Raw genomic sequence first — 25,406 nt, forward strand, 5'->3', positions numbered from 1 at the left:
TTCTTATATCTTTAAGTACCTACAGTTATACTTTCTTTAAAAACATAAAAAAATCTTACAGCTCTGACCTACATCGTGGGTCAAAGCCTAGCATTGGTGCACACGGCTTTAGAGAAAGACGCTCTTCTAAGATGGTGCCGCAGGTAACCTTTTGTGCCTTGTTCCTTTCTATCACATCCTTTGTTAAGTGATTTCTTAGACACTATACAGGCTGTTCCAGGAGCAGTAAAACTCTTCAACAATTATTTATTACTTCCTTTCCTCCTCCCTCTGTCTTCTAGAACATTCTTAGACTTCTACAGTAATTATCCCTCAAGAAGGTGGAGGTCTTACATTATCATGCAAGATTCCATAGGCGTGTTTGCTTTGGTTTTATATGATGTGGGTTTTAAAAGTGATTAAATTAGATGCTCAGCAAAGCAGCCATCTGAGGGGAAGGGCAGGCAGCTGCTCCACTCGGCACCGCTGACGTACAAAAGAGAAAAGCTGCATCCACCCTGGGAGGTGGCAGGGGAAACTCAACCAGTATGATTGACGTTCTCCCTCCACATCTTCAATTTACTATTTTCTAGGGTTTACCCTGAAAAATGTCTAGGGTAACATACAGCATGCATCTTGACCTATAAAAATCTCCTACAGTCTAGCAACTGTCCCACTTTCTGACGGGCATTCTTCTCTCTGGACCTAGAAGGACTCATCTTAGCAATTTTATTCATATTGGCCTAAGAAATAGTCTCAACTTTGGTTTTACCTTCATGGTTGAAGAGACTCTTCCATGGTCATGGGTGCCAGTCAGCAGTTACATGGTCATGGGTGCCAGTCAGCAGTTATTCTCTTCTGCTTTCTCTCCCATTCCGTTGTACTCTGGATCTTATCATTTATGTAAAAATATCAGCTGTCTTCCACTTGCTTCTTGGAAAATGGTCCTTTTTTTCTGGTTGCTTTTTGACATTTTCTTTATCTCTGTTTTTTTAGCAGTGGTATGCCTAGGTGTGGGTTTATTTACCCTTGAATCTGAAGCTGGATGCCTTTTTGTCAGTTTTGGAAAATTCTTGGCCATTATCTCTTCACATATTTTTTCCGACTCATTCCCACACTTCTTCTCTCATGGGAGTGCTGCTGTACCAATGTTAGACTCTTCATCATGTTCCAAATATCTTTAATTTAGAAATGAATATATACTATGCGAATTTAATTTAGAAATGAGTGTATACGAGGTGGGATGGAGCGCACATCCCATGAAGGAAGGTCAGGAGGAAGGTGCAGCTGACTTGACAACTTGGTTTTTTTGTTTCTGACTTTTTTTTTCTTTTCTCAGTGGTTTGAGTAGGAAACTCAAGAGAATTTCCTCAGGTTGGGATGTTGCATGGGGATGAAGCTTTGCAGAGCCCTTAGTCCTTATTGCCGGGCTGAACAAAGCAAGGCTTCTAAGCTGATTAGGCAGCAGCCTGGTGGTTGGGAGAGCACTGTTTTGGAGCAGGCTGCACACATGTGGATCCTGAATCCTGACTTTGGGCAACTTGTTTCATTCCTGTATGCTTCGATGCTGTTCTCTGTAAAAAGGCAATAATTATATTACATAGCTGAAAAAATGGAGAGGAGTAAAGTAATAACACAAAGTACTTAGAATAGTATGTCACCCACAGTAGCACTCAATGGCATACTTGTTCTTGATATAACTATTATATATATCCGTCACTGCCCTGCCCTGCTTATTTCGAAACCAGTCAGCTCTTACCTCCTGTGGGGCAGTAGTAGCCACAGAACTGAGATGGGCACCATACTGGATCCATACTTTACCCTTGAACAGCACAGCTCTGAACTGTGGGAGTCCATGTGTACAAGCATCTTTTCTCCAAAAAATATACAATAGAACCTCCACGATTGACCACATCCCTTCATTGACGACCTCCTTCAGTTGACCTAATTTTTATAAATTAGGCCTAGAGCCTTATGTTGACCAGTTAGTTACAGTCCCTTAGATGGTCACCTAACAAGAGTTTCTACTGTATTAAAAAAATTTTTTGACATGTGCAACAATTTATAAAATTTCACAAACTATTAGGATAGAAATATTAAAAAATAAAGAGAAACATACATCACGAATGCATAAAATATATGCAGATACTAGTCTATTTTACACTAGTCTGTATCATTTATTATCATAAAATATATGCAAACATATTATAAAATGTTAGAATTTATCAAAACTTAGCATGCAGACTCTTAACAGACCACACATGGCGCCACCTGTAATCAAGATAAAAGTAAGGATATAGTTAGTATTAAAGTGTAACTGCGCATATTAACTGCAGCGTATTCTGCGCTACTATCATGATTCTGTAGCCACCTCCTGCTATTGTGATGAGCTCAAGTGCTGCAGGCATCCACTTAAAATGCTGTGTGACCCTAGTTATCTCTGCTTGGTCTCTTCAGCAAATGCGTATTGTAGTAAGATGTGGTCTCACAAGGTTCTTGGGTAACCTGTGGGACCCACAGGACGTGCCACTGGTGATGCTGGAAGTTCTTCCAAGAAGCAGAGAACAGGCACAACATTACAAGAAAAACTTGGAACTGTTTGACATGTAGTGTAGATTGGATGTCTGCCCCCACCCCGTATCAGACAGATGATTCATCTCATAAACAAACTATGTAAACTTGTGGTACAGGTAAATACAGTACTGTGAAGGTGTTTTCTCTTCTTTGTGACCTTCTTGATGCCATTTTCTGTTCTCTACCTCCCTTTGTTGTAAGAATATGGTATGTAATACATACAACATACAAATATCTGCTAATTGCCTCTTTCTATTATTGGTAAGGCTTCCAGTCAACAGTAAACTTCTGAGTTAAGGTTTGGGGGAGTCACAAGTTATACTCAGATTTTCGACTTTGGAGGGGGCAGTGTCCCTGACCTCATTCAAGTATCCTTTGTACTGTAGGCTACAACCTTTTCATCTCAGAGGTTACACGGTGTTGTCGTCTGTTGTGTGCTCAGCATAGCTCTGGCACGGCACGGCACGTGCTGCATGTTGGGGCTCCTGGGCTACTGACTAACTCTGGTCTCCCCCACAGTACGGGATGCTCCTTTACCAGAACTATCGAATCCCTCAGCAGAGGAAGGCCTTGCTGGCCCCGTTCTCCACACCAGTGGTAAGTAAAGCCAGCACCTTCCAGACTCCAGTGTCTTTTCCAGCTGCTGTGTCCTCATGTGTTAATGAAATGTCTCATTTCACACGGGATGGCCAAGAGAAGCTCCAGAAAGAGCGTGCACATTTCAGGGGAGCCGGTATGTCCCCAGCAGTGTGACTGTGGGGAGCAAGCTTCTGCACCATCCTTGTCCCATCCTTGAATACTGTACCCCTGGGGGGTTGTTTCGCTCATGGCTGTCTTTAAGCACGGGGAAATGTCAGCAGCAAGTCTCAGCTCTGGTCAGAGCCTCCCCTGCCTCTGGCTTTCATTTCTTTGAGCCGTGGGACTCAGCAGTGCTGCTGGCCTGTAGGTTCCAGTCATCCCCTGGTGAGAACCTAGAGATGATAGTCACCCCTCTTGTGCTCCCACATGTCCCTCACTTCCCAAGGGGGCAGAAACACTTTTCCCTCTTAAAATACGATCTTAAAGGTCCTGCAAGGTTTGCTATTGCAAGATGTCAGATGACACCACAGAAAGTCCACATGTCCCCTGAACTCACACAGCTGAGGGGTGACTTTTGAGGACCAGGCTTTTCCTGGCATTTCTGTCTGCTTTCTGGGGGAGGCCATATGGCCTCTGTCCTCCTGGCACTTGGTGGCCGTGGTGCCTTCTTTGAATGCTCAGAGAAGACGTGGAATGATCTTTATTCTTATTAAGAAAGACCAAAGTCATTTTTATCTCAAAGGCCACTGAATTTCCCACCTCAAAAAAGGAATTTTCAACCTGAAATGTCAGGAGTGCAGAGGTGGCCCGATGGGACGTTCTCTCTGATTATTTCATGCTAAGATGTCCCATCATCCTGCAGTGACTTACTTCCCCACATCTGAAGACCTTGTGGTCCTTCCTTTCCAGCGCAGCGTCTCTGAGAACTCCCTTGTGGCAATGGACTTCTCTGGGCAAACAGGGCGCGTGATAGAGAATCCTGCTGAAGCCCAGAGCGCAGCCCTGGAGGAGGGCCACGCTTGGAGGGTAAGGTCGCCTGGGAGAGGTCCCTGGTAGACGAGGTGCTCGCCCCAAGGCTTGGCCTTCTCCCGGAGAGTGGCTCTGCGAGTGGGCAGGTGTGGGCTGTCTCCTGGGGGCTTCAGAGTACTCACCTGCAGGCATCTCCAGGGTTCCTCACCCAGCTATTCCCACTGCCTCTTTGTCCCCCAGGCTCTACCTTCCTCAGCATGTGTGTAGAGCTGTTCTGGTGATAAGTTGTCACCATCTCCTGTGGAGCCCACCAAGCCCAGGCCTGCAAGGCCTCCAGGCATTCACATCGTGGCTCCACCACTAAGGGCTTTGAGGCCCCAGACAGTTCCTTCATCCCCAGGGTCAAGTTCTTAATCTCTAGATGGGAAGAAGATTTCACCCAACTCCCAAGTTCTCATGAAACATAAAGGCCGTGTGGAAAGCACATTAACTTCAGAGGATAGGGAGGAAGGAAAACATCCCCAAGCACCAGGGTTCCAGAGACCGATGTCTTGAGAACTGCTGGAGTTAAACAGAAAAGCTCATGTATTTGTCAGCTTATCCTAAGGGGTATCAGGATGTTCCTGGCATCTTGATGTGAGAAGCAAGTGTCTCTCCTTCAGTGCTGAGATGGCCGGACATATACACCAGGACATCATGGGTTTGATTTCTAGCAAGCGGGATACTAAGCTCTTCATTCTCAGTGGCGGGATGGGCTTCAGGCACGCAGAGCCTCCCCTGAGCCTGCAGCTCTGCCCAGCCAGCCTGCCCTGAGGTTGGGGTGTCCGTCTGTGTCCTCAGAATTAACATGGGGTTTCTCTTGCAGAAGCGAAGCACACGGATGAATATCCTAAGTAGCCAAAGTCCCCTCCACCCTTCTACCCTAAGTACAGGTAAACATGCCCTGGCTCCGGATGTTCCTTTACCTGAATAAAATCAAACGGCTCCCAGCCCTCCACCATCCCTCAGCTTCCCAAGGTTGGCCAAGTGCCCAGAGTGTAACAGCAAGGGGCAGCCCAGGGGTGGGGGCTTGAGGTTCATGAACATTGGTTGTGCTGCCGGGAGACCCCTTCAGCAGGGGTGCCACTGTCCCACCTTCCCCTTCTCCTGCCCCACAGTGATCCACAGGACACAGCACTGGTTTCACGGGAGGATCTCCAGGGAGGAATCCCACCGGATCATTAAACAGCAAGGGCTTGTGGACGGGTAAGGAGCCTGCGCTGCTGAGAGCCAGCGTCTGCCAAGGTTGATTGTGCCAGGCTGTATTCTGTTTAAGGCCTAAGACATCCTTGCGGCAGAGGCGGTAGTTTCATCCTCATTTTAAAGGGGAGAAAGCACAGGCTTAGAAGCATAAGTGGGGTACAGAGCTTGCCCAGCGAAGGGGCAGAAAAGGATTGTAATCCACATGTGTCTAGATGGTGTCCGTAATTAACTCTTGAGATGAAACTTGAGCAGATGAACACAAGCTAGTTGCTTCACCTTCATAAGACAGTGGACAAAGAAGAGAAAAAAATGTCTTCCTGCGCCTTTAGATCCATGCACTTTATCAGACAGCCCCAAACCGTATTGCCATGTGTCTCAGCTGCCAGCTTCTGAGTGGCCCTGCTCACCCAGGCCTGCTTGGCTGCAGCTGGACTGTCCAGGGTGGCTTCACACATGTGGACAGTGGACAGTGTAAGCTGTCGGCACTGGTGACAGGGTGACTGGGCAGGTTGGCTGGAGTCATTCACAACGGGGTGTCACTGGGCTCTAGGAGCAGCATGAGAGGCCGGACCTGGTGCAGAGCTGGTAGGCTTCCCAGGTCTCTGGCTGCATCATGCTTGCTGCTGTCCCATTGGCCACACCAGATCCCAAGGCCACACTCAGCTTATCTGAGAAGGGACTGCCCAGGGGGTGGATATAGGCAGGGACATGGGGTCCAGTTACCATCTGCCAACACTGAGGGCAGGGGTCCTCGAACTACGGCCCACGGGCCACATGCGCCCCACCTAGGACATTTATCCCACCCGCCGGGTGTTTTTGCTGTTGCTGCCTGTCCTGCTTAGCAGCTGACTCATCCTGGCCCGCAGTCCGGCCCTCCAACAGTCTGAGGGACAGTGAACTGGCCCCTGTTTAAAAAGTTTGAGGGCCCCTACTATGGGGTCAGCTCTCTATGCTCCCAGGGGGAGCCCTGAGTGAGTGAGGTGCGCTGGCCCTTCCCGTGGGAGCTGCCCCACATTGCTCTGCTCAAAAAACAGGTTCTTGGAAACTGCTGAATACAAAGAACCACCCTTTTGTCTTTTTCATCTCTTCTTCTTCCCACATTTCCTTCTCCTTGGTCTCCTCGTCTTCCTTCTATTTTAAAGGAAATCCCAGCTATACAGATCTTACCAGGAAAATACACTTCAATGGGTGTCTCTAAAAAATAAGGACAAGAATTCCTTACTGTCATCTAAGAGCCAATCCATGTGCAGATTTCCCCAGTTGTCATGCAGAAAGTTCTTTAAATTAAATTAAAGTTAGGATCTGCCTTATCAGGACAGTCCTGAAGTCTAGAATAGTCTCTCTCCCTTTTCTTCTTTTTTCCCTGATCTTTTAGTTGTTTGCTAATCACACGCTTGTGGTTTCTTTTGATACATTCCTGTCTCCCTTATTCCTGGTGGTCAGAAGCTGATTAAATGCACACTTGCTCTGGCTGTGGTCCCTGTGGCCCCTGTGCCCCTCCCCTGCTTAGTTACGTAGTCGCATTAGGGTTGAGCCCAGGTTTGAACGCAGCGGTCCTGAGCCTTCCCTAGTAAAGTCTCTCATCCCTGTCTGCCTGATGCCTTCGGCAGCGTTTGGGGCACTTGCCCAGGTTAATGTTTCATTAGGGTTCCCAAATTGTCATCATCTGATTCCCTCTATGGGCTGACGTCCTTTCCCCATCACATGTTTCATTTTCTGGGAGAAGCAGCTACATGCTTGATTTTTGCTGTGACAAACAGGTCAGTTCTCAGAATGATGAGTTGGCTTATGTTCTGCCTTCTTCCACTGCTGACAGACAAAGGATCTTTGGGTTTGTTTGGTTGGTTTTGTTTAAGCTTTCACTCTGAACTTAGAACTTTATGGTTTGACTGGTTTCAGCCAACATTTCTTTCTCTCCTTCATGCTCACTTTGACCCACACTGGCCATGGCCTTTCAAGTTGGTTCCTGAGTTCTTTGGACCTCAAACCTACAATGTTTGATTTCACAGGCGACAAAGGAGCTTAGGCTCAAGTGACACATTCTCGTAGGAGCCCTGATTCTTTCTAGAGGCAGGTGCATCTGGGGGCCGCCGTGTTCGGGTCTTTTGTTAAACCAAAAAATAAATATTTGGGGTTCACATTGATGTTGCTAATTCAACTTTGAGATCAGAAGGTTTTTATTTCTTTGCTTTTGTTGTATTTCTTTTCTGTTACTCTAAAGATCTCAGTTACTAACGGCATTAACATAATTACTTAATTTATTTATATAAGTGTGTATGCTGACACACACTGAGAAGATCTAGTGTCTTATATTCAATATGACTCCTGAATTGATATTTCTTTTTTTTTTTTTTTTTTTTGAGACAGAGCCTCAAGCTATCCCCCTGGGTAGAGTGCCGTGGCATCACAGCTCACAGCAACCTCCAACTCCTGGGCTCAAGCGAGTCTCCTGCCTCCGCCTCCCAAGTAGCTGGGACCACAGGCGCCTGCCACAACGCCCGGCTATTTTTTGGTTGCAGCCGTCATTGTTGTTTGGCGGGTCCGGGCTGGGGATTCGAACCTGCCACCTTAGGTGTACGTGGCTGGCGCCTTAGCCGGCTGAGCTATAGGCGCCGAGCCTGAATTGATATTTCTTTGCAGTCCCTCTAATCTGTAAAGATTATTCCAGGCAGGTTGCCCTAAATGACCGTGGCTAAAGTGACTTCTTCTCTGTGGTTCTGTCACCAGACTGTTTCATGTCAGGCTTTGTCTCAGGTTCTTTGGTGTTTGTAAGTGGATTTGACTATTTTGTGTGGTTAGGTGCTGCTTTTCCCTGGTTCTGAGTCAAGCCTATAAAATTGGGCACCTCCTCTGTCAACGACTCTGCCTCTGTACCCCAATCTGTGACCACGTTTCCTCTTGTTTGTTGATGCTTCTGTCATTTTAGACATATAAGCAAATCACACTTGTTTTTATATTCGGTCTCTCCTTAAACCAAGGCAGCACACCGGCCCCTGTGCAGACTTGCCCCACCGGAGTCCTGAGGACCGGCCCACTGCAGTTTCTTTTCCACACCCAGGTTCTTTTATGTAGATAGAACATCAGTTTTTACAGCCGATCTCCATTGCAGGGCCTGTGGCTTGTTGCCAGGCATGTCATGACAGACAGTGCTGCGTCATTCATAACTCTGCCGGTGAGTCTGCCCAGTGGGAGTGTGGGTTTGAGGGGAAGGCTGACATGCTGTGGTGAAGTACAGCCAGACTTCCCTCGGCAGGGTCTGTGCCCTGCAGTCGTCCTGCCAGAAGTCAGCAATCAGGACGGTTCCTAGAGCCTCTCCCCAGCAGCACCCCCAGCAGCACAGCTGAGCTCTGCGGGCCGAGTCTTCCCGTGTGCTTAGGGCTGTTCGCATTTTCTTCTCTTTTGGCGATCCCAAACAGTTTGTTTATACTTTTAGCCCATTTTTCTAATCTATTCCTTTAAAGTTTCAGGCTCTTTTGTTTTTCTCACTTGTAAATCCTAAAGGGAGTTGTTCTCTTTGTTCTAGTGCTTTATTTGATTTTTTCCTCTTTCTCCTTCCTTCCTTCTTTCCTACCTTCTCTCTTCCATTCTTAATTTTTTTCTTCCTTCCTTCCTTATTTGTTCATTTTTGGTTTTAGTTTTGTTTTTGTTTAGATCCCAGATGCATCTGGAACGTATTCGTCCTTATGTACTGTGTAAAGAAAGGGTCTTAATTTTATTGTTTGCCATGTGGCTATAACCTCATTCCCAGACACTTACCTGCTACATCAGCTTTGTCATAGAGCAGTCTTTGTTAAAGCATTAAAAATGACTTTCCCCATAACTATAAAAAAGTATGTTTTTTTCTCTAAAGTTTCTGGCACACCTAAGAAATGAAAAGCCTAATATTTGAAATTTCTCTTTCTGTGACATTTTGAGTTTATGGGAGGGGTTACTTCCTGGGGTTCCTATAGTCCACACTCATTTACAGCCCTGAGCTAATTCAAAACTGGCCTGCAAGGGGGCAGAGGTGTCACCACTAACCCAGCTGTCTGGCACTTGTCCTATGGAGGCCAAGCTGGTTTGCCACCCACGTGATGTTTTTCTGCTGGAGAGTGAAGGCCCCACAGGAGGCTTAGTTTGGTGGTGTGGCCAAGAAGTATCCTTCCCAGGGTCAAGGACAATGGGGCTGCGTCAATTGAGGAGCAGAAGTGTCCCAATATCAGGCCAGGGGAGGGGGAGGGAGTAGGGGATGGTGGGACATGTATGTTTTAAAGAAGCTTCCCAGCTATGTGGTTCTAAGAGAAGGCCCACCCTGGCCTGCTTTGAATTAAGAGGGCCACCCCTGGGAGGGTGCAGGGTGGGGCACGTTGCAGGCCAGCAGGTGAATTGTGTGGCAGCCTCTTTCCCCCACGACAATGTTTGTCTTTCAGCTTTTCCTAGAGTGGAATTCCACTTAATGAAGCTCCCATCCATCCTTCCATACTAGTAAGGAGATAGGGCGTCACCTGTGAACTCTCTTCCCCCCAAGTAAAACCTGCTAGTGGGATCAGCCTGGTTTGTAAGCGGGTGCTTCTCACCATCCTCCCTGGAATCCATCATTGTCATTAAGGGTGTCATCACCAGCTCCCACCTGAGGCTACTGAACCACTAACATGACACAGAATTAAAGATAGTGATGGGGCCACTTCAGATGCTATCACTCAGGCCGCTCATCTTCCCCTCATTCCTGGGTTTGGGGAGGAAATGTGTTTGCAGAACAAGATACATTAAATAATCAATTCCTAATCTTGACTGGTCCCTGCAGAGAACATGAAGACAAACTAGTTTAGAGAGAAAACCACTTGGAAAGACAGCGCAGGGTTCAAAGTGGCTGCCGTGTGACACCAGCCTGTCCTGCATCCTCTGTCTCAGACGATACAGAGAATCAGGGAGAGAGCAGATAGAGCAGGAAAGGAAGGGACGTCCGAGCCTGAGCCAACCTGGGGAGTGTTCCTGAAATCCCTGGTATCCAGTCCCTACCCGCTGGTGCAGGTGATCGTGTGAGCACCTGTGCCCCCAGCCTGAGCCTCACTCACTGTCCTGCCCGCCACACCCCACTCAGGGCCTGCAGGAGAAGGGTCTTTTTAAGGGCAAATCTAGCTGTCCTCCTCCCTGCCACCCCTCACTATCTCCTGTTCATCCCCCTGGGACCATGCAGATGCTCCCCCCTGCCGTGCTCACCCACTGTGTGGCCTCTCTGCTGTCCCCAGTGCCAGCCCCTGTGCCGCCTGTCTGCACTTCACACCCCTCCCCTGTTGGACTTTCCCAAAGTGTTTTCCAAAGAGCGTGAGTCCTACAAAATACTATTTAAAAGGTCCTGGGGTGGGGGAGGCATCTGTACTCACATACCATTGGAAACCTCTGCATCATGGAGCCCCTTGACCAGAAACAGTGACTTAGCAGATGATTGTAGTTTGGTTTCTAGTGCCTTCAAAATATCTTCCTTCTTTGTAGCTTGGAATAAGGCTTTGGGACTTTTTTCTCTTCCTTCCTAATGTGTAACTGTTTATCTTATTAGCTAATTCTAGATTATTTCATGTAAAAGCAATAATTGTATACCTCTTCATGCCATTCTAATTTAACATTTTTGTTGAAATACTTAAGGGGTTGTAGAAAGGTGTGAGAACAGTACAATGAGTTCCCATGTACATTCCACCTAGCTACCCCGGTTGTTAATATTACAGCACATTTATAACCTCAACTATTCTTTTGTCCTGAACTGTCTGGGAGTAATTGTGGCGTGATATCCCTTTAATCCTAATGATTTCATTGCAGAATTTCTAAAATCAAGGAATTCTCTTCTATAACCACAGTACCATTATAAAAATCAGGAATTAACAGTGATACAGTTCTATTATCTAATCTACACATGTATTCAAATTTTGCCAGTGGTCCCAATTGTACCCTTTATAATAAAAAATTTCTTGGTCCTAAATACTCTGCTGTCCCAGCAGGTTTTCATAATTCTGACACTTGTTATAAGCAGAAGCTAGTTCTTTTTTTATTTTTTCTTCGGGGTTTTTTACTGAGACAGAATCTCACCCTGTTCCCTGAGCAGAGTACTGCGGCGTCATCATAGCTCCCTGCAACCTGAGACTCAGTCTGTGGGCATCCTGCTGCCTCAGCCTCCGAGTCACTGGGATTACAGACACTCACCACAGTGCCTGGCTGGGTAACCTGGGAGCTGGTGCACAGAGTGCACCTCGGTTTAGGCTGGACTGCTTCCTCCTGGTTGGATTCAGGCTGTACCCTTGGGGTGGGACCACCCCAGAACAGTGCTGCATTATCCATCCTCCCAGGAGGCCCCTCAAGGTCAATCAGTGTCATGCCTGGTGGTGTTAATTTGAAGACGTGATGAAGGTGGTACCTACCAGGAAGGCTACTATTTTGCCCTTTGTAGTAAATATTAGGAGTATGATGGTTTAAGAGCGAGATAGTCTTCTGTCTCACATCCGACTTTCACCTGCCCATGTTCGCATTCCTGGACGATCTTCTCCTTCATTGTTGCCGAGGGCAGTTTCTGATGCACCATTCTTTGATTTATGTGGCTTGACATTCCCCTTTCAGCTAGAGCTTCCCCTTCTCCCCTGTCTGCTCACTTACTTGTAAATGCCAGCATGGACTCGGCTTCCCATTCTATTCGGTATAATCCAGTACTGTGCTCTTCTTCCTTTTGGTGCCCAGATTTAGCCGCCTGCCCCCTGTGTCTTAATGACATGTTCCCTCTTCTATGGGCTCTTCCTGACTCTCTGGCGCAACATGTTCCAGCTCTGTCCTGTAGTTGCCCTGCCTTATCCCTGGAGCCAGACAGATCCCAGAGGAATCCTGGTTTCAATGGGGAATGGCAATTTGAGTTTGCTGCTGCCACTAGAGGCCACCTGGACACCAAAGCTGTAAAGCTTCATGGCTCCAAGCTGTTCATTGCTCCTAGAGAAAGAGAGAGAGAGTGTGTGTGTATAATTAGTTTTGGATTTTAAATGTTTTTTGCAATCAATTATTTTCTATTCTCTAGGCTTTTTCTCCTCCGTGACAGCCAGAGTAATCCAAAGGCATTTGTACTCACACTGTGTCATCACCAGAAAATTAAAAATTTCCAGATCTTACCTGTAAGTACTAATATTTTCAGAACCATCCTGATGGTTTTATTTTTTTGGTTTCATTCTTAATGCAAATTTTTGAGCTAGAAACTAACAAAGACTATAGGTTGATAAATGTCACATCGTTTCAAGCTCACAGGTGAGAAACTTTTCAAGAGTTTATTTAGCAGTTTGTTCTTGAAATTGGAGTCACGATGCCCTAGAAAGTGGTGGTACTGTGCCGATGTGACAGCCTGTCTCCCGCCTCTGAGCCCCCAGTTACAGCTGAAATGACAGCTGACAGGGGAGATCAAGGTCACAGGATGGGGATGGGGAGGAGGACAGTTAGCAAAGGGGCACAGTGGCCATATGCACCTGTGGTCAGGAACATGGGCATGTACTGCAGATTTGACTGCACTGGCAACCACTAGAGTCTAAGGGACATTCTGATTTGTGCTGGCATATACTGGGGCTACTGAGGCAGACATAGGAGAGCTGTCCTACAGACAGGTGGCTCCCTAGAGGGAATCATGTTCCTTCTTCTGTGAGTCCTGGGATCAAAAGACAGATTCTGCCTTTGAACACCTCAGAAACTTGGTCACGGTGTACCTTCCTCAACACCACTTCTTTCACAGAGTGATTATCGTTAGATCTGTCTAATATGGTTTTAGCTCACTCTTCAATATGCTGAAGTTCAAATTCTAGTTCTTGATTTGAGTGTTAAGTCAACACTGCCAAGAATTCATAGTTTAATTGGGGATATGAGACATAAAATTAATAGCAGAGGTTTTTCATAAAGATCAATAAGGTAACTTTTCATGAAATGCCAAGGAAATTCTGCCAAAAAAGAGTGGCCATATAGTCTGTAGTTTCCTCTCAGAGACTGAATCTGCAGGTCAGCAAGTAAAGCCTTCGAAAAGGCTCAGTGGAGCCAGCTGCCCCTGTTCTACTGGAGTGTCCAAGCTTCCCTGACCCCTGGGCCTTTTGACTCCAGTCACAAGCATCATGTACTGCCAGGAAGCTGGGGACCAGCACACCACCTTGGGCAGTCATTTGCTTCCTGCTGTGCTCTGATAACCCCATTTCAGAGAGGAGGAGACTGCCAGCTGTCAGCCACTTGCCCTGCTGAGGGAAGGGAACAGTGCCTGGGCTGGAGCCCAGACCCCGTCCCCAGATCCCACCTCACAGCATCTGCTCACATGGAATTACTATCTGAGGAAAGTGCCTCTTTCACAGTCCTTTCTGATTTTCTGCCAGCACTGCACCGTTGGCACTTGTAATTCTCTTAGCTTAAAAAATAAAATAGAATGGAAGAGCATTTCAAGGTAGACAGAGTATATAATACCATTGTCCCAAATAACCCCAAACCTTGTAAGTAACAGAGGAACAGTAAGTTGGGTCCGACCACAGCAGACTTGCAGCTTCCATGCCTGAAAACGGGCTGCGGGGGTTAGAGTTAAGAAATGGTTCCAAGTTCAACTACCAGCTAAGGGTTAAAGCTGACCTGCTTTATGACCCAGTTCACCTGTGTACTGGGTTCCAGTCACTGACTGTAAAACTTTCTGAGTTAAAATAGATGATAGGACTCTACTTTTTTCTGGAAGATATAGCATTCCGCTATTTAAAGAGAAATAGCTGCAAAATGTTTCAGGACCTAGGAAAGTTGCTTTATCTGCATGATCATGTTGACCCCTCACAGTGATGTGACAGTTACTTCTCAAGGAGGCACAGGTGCCTACAGGGGCTGTTAAGAGGTGGCCTGTGGCCATGTAGTGAGGACCTGGGTCTGTTCACTCCTCATGGAGTATGCTATGTGCAGTGAGTTCTTATAAGTTAGCTGGCCGCTTGGTCCTCATGCAATGGGTGAGACCCCAAAGAATAGGGAAGCCAGACGTCCCTGTCCCCAATGGTTCCTGTAACCCACCCGACATTTGTCACTCAGGGACGTGGCAGCCCCAGCCTTCTTCCCCCTGTGTGGTCTCGCCTACCTTGCTCATCCACGTATCCCTTAAGAATCAGACCTGGGGCGGACAGAGCCGCTGCTCCCCACGGGCCCCGCTTCGCTCCCTGAGCCTGTGGCCTCTAACCTGGCAAGTGTTCTTGTGTCTCTGCAGTGTGAGGATGATGGGCAGATGTTCTTCAGCCTGGATGACGGAAACACCAAATTCTCTGACCTGATCCAGCTGGTCGACTTTTACCAGCTGAACAAGGGAGTCCTGCCTTGTAAACTCAAGCACCACTGCATCCGAGTGGCCTTATGACCTCAGATGTGCTCTTGCCGTCGGCTGAAGACTGGAGGAAGTTAACACTGGAAAGAAGAAGAGGTCTGTATGTTGGTTAAGAAATCACATCTGTTCTGCACCTTGGGACTCAGAGTGAGATGGGTTCGTTAGGTGCCAACTGACCAAGAATGACTAGTTTTGTTGGACTTAATGACAATTTGCTGCTGCGAATCCAGCAGGATCGCCTACCCTCCCCACCCCCTGCGTTCTTTTGGCTAAATCCGGGAGGGCATGGAAGAGCCAGCGTGAATTTGAGAATTAAACTGGAATGATCATCTTGGCTGGACCACTGAAGAACAAGAACCGGAAAGAAGTGATTGGAAGTGAACTCTTGCCCTGGAATAATCTTGACAATTAAAACTGATATGTTTACTTTTTGTATTGATCACTTTTTGCACTCCTTTGTTTCCAATATTGTATTCAACCTATGGTAGGAGGGGCATGGCTTTCCAGCTCACATAGGACATAAAGAATTTTGAATGTGCAGACTTCAGACTGAATACAGCCCCCCGAGTGTGGCCAGAGGGTGACGCACACCCTCTGCTCATCACCAGTGTGGATTCAGCTCCCAAATTACAAACTACCCCCAGCCCTTCCCGGTATACTTGAAAAGCTTTTCTGTTAAAGTTACAAGTGTCAACTGTGGTAGGCATTTGGCATGTTTTGTGGACTTAGTCAACCAACCACAGTGTGTTAATCATTTCTCTATGCTCAGATGTCAGACCCTCTTGTTATTATCGTGTCTTGTTCTCCACAGTGCAGGAGACTTTTTTTCTTTGGGAAATTCACTGTTCCTCAGCACAGCAGGGCTGAGTGACCTTGCCTATAGATCACTGTAGGCCAGCCTTCTCGGGACACGCCTGGTCCCCGTCGTCTGCCGGCGGTGATGCCGTGTAGGCCACCTGGGGCCCTCGCAGCCTCGTGTGTCCGCAGCCTTCAGCCTGCTCTAGAATGATCACTGCCCCTCCTGCTGCAGTGGCGTGAGTCATTTCATGGCTGACATCCCTCGGGGGATTAAAGGATCTAAAAGAAAATGACACCGGGTTGGCTCCGTGCTGTGTCCTGTGAGTTTCCATGGTGATAAAGACGAGGAAACACTGCAAAGGGCACAGGCGCGGGCTGACTCTTAAAGACCTTTGCTTGATGAGCTCCGTCCTGCTGACAAGCCCCACAAGCCAGCATGCGGTGCAGCCAGGAGGCCCCTCCTGCGCTGGCCGAGGGTCACAAGTACCTCACAGTGGCTGTGGACACTGAAGAGTCTTATCAGCATGACACTTGCTTCCCGCTCCGGAAGATGGGTCACACGGTGGCTTGACTTGTCACCTGGTCCCCCGCATGCCCCCCGGGCGGCACCCTTTGCCACGTCCCCTTAGCTGAGTTATCAGGTGTAAGAGTGGCCATTTCTTTGCCATTGATCCCTGCAAGGCAGAAAGGACTCCCTTGACAAGCATACAGACTACTGTGGTGAGCAAAACTCTTTCCTTTTCTGAGACAACACCTGACTGGCTCTTCTGAATCTGTGCTGGCCGCTAGATTGCCCCAAACCCAGCCCACTGAAGTGCTCCCTAAAGAACGGCACCTCTGCGTTCCTCCACTGACCCGTATAGCTTAGGGCAGGCGCGGAACGGGCTTCAGTGGGGCAGATCAGCTGAGGCCAGTCTACGGCATAGAAACACTGTATTGTAGTTCGCAGACCACACTCTAGTTGTTTTCCATGAAATGTGTACTTATACAAGTGAAGAATTTTTGAGCAAAACATGTTTTCAAGCATAAGTGCGCAGTTGCATCCTCTTCCTCTCGCAGCCAGTTACTCTTTCGAACCATTGACGGTGAGGTGATTCTTGAGCTCATACCTGGCAGCATGACTCCCCTGAACTTCACTGTAGGGACAGACGCTTCAGGCACACCATACCTTTTCCCCCTTCACTGGTTTGAGGTAAAACCTTTTAAAGGAGAAACAACTCTAGGACTTTCCTGTTTACGTAGACCAGTGCCATCAGTGCATCCCCCTCTCTCATGCTCTCCAGTAGCCAGCTAGTGTCTGCAGTATTTCGTATTTATAAATATGCGTTTTATTTAAAAGGAGAACAGAAGCTTGACTCTGATTCGCAGTTTTGTACGTAGCTGGTTTGATGTAGTTTTTTGTACTTTCCCAGCCGAAGTGGATTGTTGGAGGATGTGATCCGCCCCGTGCGGTGCAGACTTCCTAGGCCCCCAGCCCTGGCCGTGAGCCGGGCAGCTGGCAGTTTTCCACCTGAAAACAAGAAGTCCCGAAAACCAGGGATGGAAGGACAGTTGACTTTTATTTTTGTATTTAATTGACATGAATGTAAAGGGGACAGCTCAGGGTTGTTTTGGAGCCTGTTGACTTTGTATCTCTGCCTGTGATTTTCTTTTCTAAATGAGAACTCCGTGTAGCAAACGGGACACAGTTGAGAAGGAGCGCGGCGAGCGCTTGGTTGGCAGAGTTGGCAGGTGAGCTCTGCTGCGTTAGGTGTTAGAGTTCCAGGACTTCTTTTGTTGTTGTTGTTGTTGTTGTTGTTTGCTAAATCTTGAAGAAACATGTGCCTCAGCCTAGATGTTTGTCTTTTCTGCACTTAATACCTGACAGTTTGACTGCCGGGCACGCCCTGGCAGGGGCCGGGCTTGCTGGTTGTAGATTGGTGGCGTCACAGTGCAAACCACAGTGACGGCGACACGGCCCGATGTGTGAGCGTTTTCAGGGAACGCGGGAGGTATTAAGGACAACACCTTTACTCCATGTGCTTCGCTCCATTCTGTACATAGCTCCTTGGCTCGTGAACTTAATTGTAAACTTTCAGGTATTTTTGTACAAATAAAGGACTGATGTTCTGTTTCTTGTAACTAGAAATAAACATGGATACTGTGTTCTTCACTTCCTGTTGCTTGTCATTTTCTGTGTCTGTGTTTTAAATACTCCGACCGGCCATTCACTAAATACTTTGAAAACACACTTCTTACCACTAGGGAGAAACCAGTGCCAAAAATCCATGGCCGTGAAGGGTGTCCTTTGGGATGTCCTGCACAAGTGCTTGGCCCTGGTGGCAGGCTGGACTCTCAGCTCCCGTGGTGCGCTAAGTCGGGGCCAGCCTCCCCTCCTGACTCTCTCCCGCAAGACTCACAGACCTCCGGAGGTAACAGATATCCATGCAGTTTAACAAAGACCTCGAGAAACTCATAAACATTTACTTCGACGGGCCCAAGGGGCATTTTTTTCCCCTGCAGGGGGGACAGCCTGTGAGATCCACAGCATAGAACACGGGAGGGAGGGCAAAGGAGGCAGGCAGAGCCCAGGGGGGACAGGGCCAGACCAGGGCTTGCCAACCTTTTATCTCACAGCACATTTCAACCTATAGTTAAACTTTTACATCACACTTAAATTATGTTGAAAAAAAAAGTAAAACAAAGAATATTCTTACTATGTTTTGAACTTCTTTCAAAAATAATTTATGATCTTTACAGCACCCCTGAGATCTTCTCATGGCACACCAGGTGTGTGAAGGACGGTGTGAGGGGGAAGTGACCACAGGCCTATGTGTATTCTAGCCAATAGGAGATCCCCAGTCACAGGTGACTATTTAAATTTTGATTATAAAGTTAGAAGTCAGTCTCTTGGTTATACCAGTCACATTTTGGGTTCTGTACTCTGGAGACAGTTACAGGACGTTTCTATCATCTGGGACAGTTTTATGGGCTGCCCTGGGCTCGGTGCAGACAATGACAGCCTAACTTGCAGAGGTGCGGCTGATGGGAAAGAAGAGAGTTTCATCTGAGAATCAGTCGTCCTGTGTCCGGGGCGTCTCTGAATCCTCAAAGCTCGGCTTCTACCTCGTCTCACCCACAGGCGAGACCGCACTTCATGGCAGGATGAGCAGCCCCCTGCCTGCTGTCTCTGGGCTGCTTTCCCATTTTAATGGGATGCTGGTGGATTCACGTCACAGGGTTGTGTCATACACAAAACTGTGTCTTCCCACCACCCTCTTCCTCGGGCCTCCTAAGAAAAAGGATACTTCCCAATCGGGTACCAACCTCCCCAATCAGCACATGCTCTGGAGTAAGCTGGGGGAGGGAAAGAAATTCTGGGCTTCTCAAGTTAATCGCCATGACTGTGAGCACGCTGCCATTTCAGCATCTCCCGGATCTAGTCTCATTTTACCATGTAAGCATGAAGGGGCTAAGTTCCCACAAGGCCCCCAGTACAAATAGAAACGTCGTCTGCAGACACAGCTTCCCCTTTGGCTGTGGGAAAAGAGTCATCTGGGCAGGACTTCTCTAGGGACATGCAGCTTTGTCCTGAGCAGTTACTTTTAAAACAGGTATCATTCTACGTAATCCAAACTTACCCTAAAAAGGCCTGGAGGGTCTTTCTGGATTGACGAGGCCACTGTGATGGGAGTAGCCAACAAGCCACTTTTCAAGATTGTGCAACACTTGGCATATTTTTTAATAGTGGTGAGGGGACTTGCATTATTTTTCCCTTTGTATAGACATTAAAATGTTAGTAGTACTGTTTCTGTACGACTTTACTTGTACATAAAATGCACCTGTACCAGCTTTCTGGGAGGATTAAGGTATTTCCCAGCGTAATTTTGAGCATAGGTGGTTTTTTTCCTCCTTGCTGCGCCCAGCTGTAAGACTGGGCTGCACTGAGCTTTCTTTTCTGACACTTTCTCTCCAAACTGGGTGTCTTCAGCGTGCCACAGGGCAGACACATTCCTGGCTTCACACCAAGGTTCTGATTCAGGAGGTTGGGTGGGGTCAGAAACGGGCCTTGGTACCAGGCACAGCCCTTACTGGGAAAGAAATTTTAGAGGCCATCAAAGGAAGCACAGCGAAGCTTCCTCTGCCACATGGTAGCAGTGACCTGGAGAACCCTTGGACGCACCTGTGGAAGCGTGCTGTGGAGTCACACCAGTGCAGCCACGAGCCTAACACCCACTCCCTCTCATCTGTAAACCGGCCCTTCTCCTGGCCCTCCTTGCCTACAGAATGAACTCTCTGTCTTGATAGTAAGTGTTTTCTCCCAGAGTGCCACAGGTGAACAAGGTAATCTCCAGCTTACCCTGAGTGCCTAGACTGTGAATCTGCTGCATCTCCATCCCTCACCAAACTGTCAGAGACTCAGCTTCCAAACTTACTGGGGTTCTGGTAGGATGTGGCAGTCTGAGGGTTACATTCAAAAGTGCTTGAAGCTGCCCTCGGAGAGTATGCCAGCCTGCACAGGGGGCACAGGTGGGAAAGGCCTTGGAGGCTTGCTGGCCCTAGGCAGGACGTGGGCAGCCACTAGTCGAGCACAACCCCATAAAGGGCTCTGTGAGCATGGGGTGCTGTGGACAATGTCCAGAGATGGAGGCGATGCAGCCCCTGTTGTCTCCCTCCCAGCCTGGGCCCCGCCCCCTCACCAAAGGGAAAGGAAGCCAGCCAGCTTGCACATTCAGGGTCACACAGCTGCTACACAGCAAAGCCAGGCCTGCAGCTGGCCTCCTAGTGCCCAGGCTGGGTCCCCCAGTGCCCTGGATCCCTGCTCTTTGCCACTGAGACCTACACTGAATCATCCATTATACAACCTAAGACACTAGGTAGCCTTCAAAGTCACGTTGAATCTATGGCCAGGTGACTCAGCAAAAGCCAACAAGCTGAGGGAAAGCACACGTGGCCAGGGACATCATAAAGGAAATAGAAGAGTGGCTGGTTTACGATAGGAGTTTCATTAATCACTGACTAATCCTCACTTTCAGACTTCCCAAATCTTGACAGTCTTTATTTCTATAGAAAGAGATCACCTGTTTATACAGGGTTTTGAAGTTTTCATTTGCAACCTACAGTAAGAAAAATGTTTTATATTATGACCCAGTACACTTACACACAACTGAAACAGAAGTTTCAAAAAGCAATATTCCATCGTAGGTACAATGTCCTCTCTGTCCTACTTTGTTCTGTTGTATTTTATTTTTTCTGATGCCAGCCTTGACACCTGCAGAATGATGATATGACCCAGCCACAGGCTGAGGCTTGTGGTCTGAGAAACACGGACGGGAGAGCACAGTTGTTAGGCTGATATTCCCCGACTTCGAGACTTCCTCTAAACAGAGCAGTCAAGGCAATGTGGCAGACAAAGTAATCGACAGCTGAATGGAGCAGTGTGGAGAGCTCAGAAATAGACCCAGCCGGATACAGACAAATAATCTCTGACAAATGAGCAAAGCCAGTCCAGTGGAGAGGGAGGATCTTATGGTGCTAAAACAACTGGACGTCCACGTGCAGAAATACCCATCCAGACACAGGTGCAATAGCTCTGACAGAAATTAACTCAAAATAGATCACAGACATAAACCATGAAACTCCCAGAAGATGCACAACAGAAAACCCGGATGACCTTGGGTTTGATGATGACCTTTGAGACAACACTAAAGGCACAATTTGTGGAGACTGGCACATTGGACTTGATTAAAAAACTTCAGCTCTACAAAAAACAAAAAAAAAAACCTCAGTGCTGTGGTTCTCACCAGCTCCTAAGCAAATTGGCTTTTCAAAAAAAATGCAATTTCCCTGGCATTCGTCCCCTGTGGCTTCAGCCACCGCATGGGCACCATAGTGAGACCACTTCTCTTCTCAGCCTTGATGTTAACAAGGCCGCCAAGGTCCCCCCCCTTGCTCAAGCAGGAAGTAGTCTCAGTAGGCAGCCTGTGCCTGCCTCCCCACACCCAGCACACTCAGGAGAATCTCTCCTGCATGCACCATCTTCCTCCTGCCATGTGTGAGAGATGGCCACTGGCTGCTTCAGCAGAAGAAAAAATAGCCCCCCCATATAGGTGTAGCCTGGCCACAGTATGAGCTGCCTTCCCCTACCCTAGGGCACAGCAAAGTCACACTAGATCAGGGAGTCCCAACCAGGGTGGATTTGCCTCTGGGAAACTCATGCAGTGCCTGGAGTCATTCTCCAGTGTCACAACTGGGGACTCCTGGCATCTACCAGGTAAAGGCGCAGCTGTGGCTACATAGCCTCAGCCTGGCCTCACAGTTACGCAACCCCACCCAGCTGGGCTGGGGATCCCCAGATGGCTCTTGAGGCCTTGTGTCTGGGTGAGTCTATGGGGGTATGTCTATGGATGAGATCAGCATGTGAATCACCATTGTGGGTGGGCCTCATCCAATCTGAGGGCAGAATAGAACAAAAAAGCAGAGGAAAGGTGAGTGCTGCCATCTAGTTGAGCCGGGACACCATCTACCTCCTCCTGCTGGTGCATGTCAGGATTCCTGCCATTGGGCCTTCGCACTCAGAGTGACGCCACCAGCTGTCCCGCTTTCCAGACTACAGACGGGCTTGTTGGCCTCCGTAGTCATGAATCAATTCCCACAGTCAGTCTTCCCATGGACACCTACATCTGTCTCTGTTGTTCCCGATTCTCTGGAGATCCCAATGCAAGGCTGAAAAGCCCTGCTGTGTAGATTTCTGTCCATCTTTAGTAGTCAGCCCCACCAGAACTGCCCTTCACCCCACAGCTGTACAGGAGGAAAGATGGGAAATAGGAAGGCAGCTGGTGCAGGGCACAGATGTGAATTCCTGTCTGGCTTTGTTTGCCGGGAGGGAAGCTGCGGGCCCACGTGATACTGCTAGTGCTTTTTCTGGTGTGTGAGTTTTAACATTTTGATTTTTCCATTTTCCAGTCCTATTGTTTCAAATATCATCCAGACACTTTCAACTCATAACTTAATATCCTCCCTAGACCTGTTTTCTGAACTCTGAGCTCATAAGGAAAGGGCTACTGGGCACCTCCATGCAGATATGTGCCTATCTAGAATTTATTCCCAAACTGAATTCTTGGTGTCCGTCAGCTCCCCTAGCCCAATACTGGCTCTTCTTCTGCTTGATCCACACCTATCCCTATCTTTCCCTTGGCTTTGCCCCTGGGAAATCATCCTCTCCCCCCCCACCCCGTGCCCACCCTCCCCAGCAAGCTCCTGACACATGTGTACAAATGAGCGTGCAAAAGCGTGCACACACCTCGCCCAGCCCATTCCAAACTCCCACTGCATTCCTTTGATTTCGGCACTTTTCTCCAAATCAGGAGAGCAGAAACACTCTCTTTCTTTTCTCCCTATGATCCATTTCCACGTAAGAGCCAGAGTGATCTTAAAACATAAATAAGCTAAGATCACTTCTTTCTAGAAACACTCCAGTGCCTTCCACTAGAGGTAGGAGAAGCAGATTATGTAACATAGCCTGCAAGACCCCCCAGTTCATCTGAGCCTTTGGGGTGGTCTTCACTCAGGGCTGGAGACACCACACCGCCCCCACCTGCAGGCCTCCATATGTGCTGTTCCCTGCACAGGGCCCTTCCCTGGCTCTTCTGCTGGCTGACGGCCATTGCTGCTTCAGGCCTCAGCTCATGGGGGACTCTGGGTGGGCAGCACATGGGCATGTGTCCCTGAAAGGCCAACTTGCCGTGTCTTTTTCTCTTTTCTCTAGTGGCTCTTGTGGAGTCTCGATGTCTCCTCAGTGTCACTCCTCTTCCCTCTCAGGTTCCAGGACTAACAGTGTGAAGCCTCAGGCCCCTGCCTACCCAAGACCATTCCTGCCCCTGAGGGTAGAATGTGGAGAGCTCCTTCCTGCATCTAGCCCATGACAAAAGCCTCTGGTGACAGCTCTGTCTACCCTGTGCCTAGAACGCAGCCCCACCACTCCTCTGCTCTGTCCCCGTAGAGTCCTGCCCTTGGCACGGTGGCTGCTCTGCCAGAGGCCCCCAGACAGTCCCTTTGTGGTTCTCACTGTCACCTTTTCAGCTCTGCTTTGTGCTCTGATTAAATTCTACCGACCTTGGATTTTCTAGGAATTTGTCCCAATCCCACTCATAGTATGGTTTCATGCATCTCAAATGTCATTTATTTCAGTGGCCTTTGAGCAGGAGGGTGAGGGCTTGGGGTGTAATGATTATCTGAACCTGGGATTCTTCACCACCTTGTGAGCATGGCGCTGAGACATGCAGGTCCAGTTGGGGCGGGGGGAGGCAGCTGCCTTCTGACACTGCTGCAGGCCTAGAATTTGTGGGATCACTTAATAGAGCTGAAAAGTTGAAACTGAGTCTGAGTGGGACAATGGGACACACACCCAAGACTGTGTAGTGCGAGAGAGCCATGCTGCTAGGGTCTGGAAGGAAGCAGGTTCCCTAGAATGGAATTTCTCAGGTTCCCTACAGAAGAGCTATTCCCTCCAGATGTCTCAAGACTTGATCGACCTTTATCACCATCAGAAATTAATGTTTAACTAGCACTTGAGGCTCAAAACGCAAGTGCGGGGGAAACATAGGTTTGGAATTGCAGGAAGAGTGGCCTACCTGCCGAGCACAACGTCCTTCAGCGTCTTCCTCAGGAGAACAGGCCTGCGCGGAGTCCGAGTCCAGCAAGTAAGTCTCTGGTTTCACACTTAATCCGATACTCAGGGTCGGGGATGGCAACACTGGTACCTTGAGTCTCTGGCCCACATTTCTGAACACTGGCTTAAAGGTTAATTCACCTGAGGAAACAGGCTGGCGACCGTCCCCTGCTTTCTCTTACACTACAGGCTGCCAGAGTTTTCGGTTCTGTGGGGACTGTGTCCCTGGGTGCTCAGCCACGCACACACACAGGCTCCTGCAACACCAATGTCCTAACTGCAGCCCATAGCCATGGCAGGCCACACATGGAGGCCACTTCCCTCCTCCATGCACCACCGAGGTGTACTGGGTGTTTCACAGCCCAGAACCTCTGTTTCATCCTCTGTAAAATGGGGGTTTTTCAGGTGCTGGTGAAGATTAAACCATATAATATGAAAAATGCCCAACCCATGGGAGATGATTAATAAACATGAACTCTCCCCTTTCATTCCTAAATATCTATGGACACTGTCCTTTTGACATATGGTTAGTCTGCTTACAGGTAAATTCAGTACCTATCTGTGCCATGTGGTAAGAGGAAAATTAAAATATCTGTCCTGCCAACTCTCCATCCTGACTATCATTGCTTTCAGAAGACGCATCCTCGAGAAGAAATAGTTACTCTCTCCCAGGTGTGAGTTAAAGCAATGACTTCTGAGTGGTTAAGTTGTGTTGGATTCTATCTAGAGCCATGATATCACGTCCCATTCCAAAAGTGAGCATTCTAAGACAGGAGAGGTAAGAAAGACGGCGTAAAATCTCCCAGCTACTCCTGCTGGAGCTGGAAGTAGAATTTAAATCATCTATACTTGACAAGCTGACACTTTCTGCTCTGCAGTTTGGGGAACGTTGCATTTTTTAAGCACTTACTGAGCCCAGGCACTGTGCCAGATGTCACATGAAGGATTCATCAGAGTCCTTAGGAGATGAGGGAGTAGGGTCCAGACAGATGGGAGGGGAGAGGCAGGAATGTGGGAGGGAGGGGGATATGAAGGGGAGATTGAAAATGTCAGGGATGGATCAAGGACACGGCTGGGAAGTGGGGAGAGGCTTTGGACTTCCGAGGTGGCATGAAGGCACAGTGGCTGTAATGTCTGGCCACGCTGTCAAAGTCATCTGGGTGAGTCTGTCCATGCACAGCCCAGATGGTCTTGAGGTTCATAGTTCTGAAATGCATGCAGCTGAGCCCTGGATGGCTGACGAGCCCAGAAGGGTGTCTGCCCGGAGGACGTGCCCTGGGATTGCCCTTGGTT

The 25,406-nt window shown here is 48.2% G+C and overlaps 2 protein-coding genes across 4 annotated transcripts in view; both read left to right on the forward strand.

The window, feature by feature from the left end:
* GRB10 (growth factor receptor bound protein 10) overlaps positions 1 to 15,100 on the forward strand; it is a 178,469-nt gene extending 163,369 nt beyond the window's left edge. For all 3 annotated transcript variants that reach the window (XM_023517875.1, XM_003797733.3, XM_023517876.1), the window contains 6 exons: positions 3,073 to 3,150; positions 4,042 to 4,158; positions 4,967 to 5,033; positions 5,259 to 5,346; positions 12,374 to 12,467; positions 14,552 to 15,100. In XM_023517875.1, the coding sequence (XP_023373643.1) occupies positions 3,073 to 3,150; positions 4,042 to 4,158; positions 4,967 to 5,033; positions 5,259 to 5,346; positions 12,374 to 12,467; positions 14,552 to 14,698 (591 nt within the window). In that variant the 3' untranslated portion in view covers positions 14,699 to 15,100. The remainder of the gene's footprint in view (positions 1 to 3,072; positions 3,151 to 4,041; positions 4,159 to 4,966; positions 5,034 to 5,258; positions 5,347 to 12,373; positions 12,468 to 14,551) is intronic.
* Positions 15,101 to 24,033: 8,933 nt separating this feature from the next.
* The window catches only part of DDC (dopa decarboxylase), an 89,714-nt gene continuing 88,341 nt past the window's right edge, over positions 24,034 to 25,406 (forward strand). Inside the window, exon 1 of the mRNA XM_023517877.1 lies at positions 24,034 to 24,144. The gene's annotated coding sequence lies outside the window, so the exon portion shown is untranslated. The remainder of the gene's footprint in view (positions 24,145 to 25,406) is intronic.

Source organism: Otolemur garnettii, unplaced genomic scaffold (genome assembly GCF_000181295.1).
Source record: "Otolemur garnettii isolate 467f Iridium unplaced genomic scaffold, OtoGar3 scaffold00123, whole genome shotgun sequence".
Classification (NCBI taxonomy): domain Eukaryota; kingdom Metazoa; phylum Chordata; class Mammalia; order Primates; family Galagidae; genus Otolemur; species Otolemur garnettii.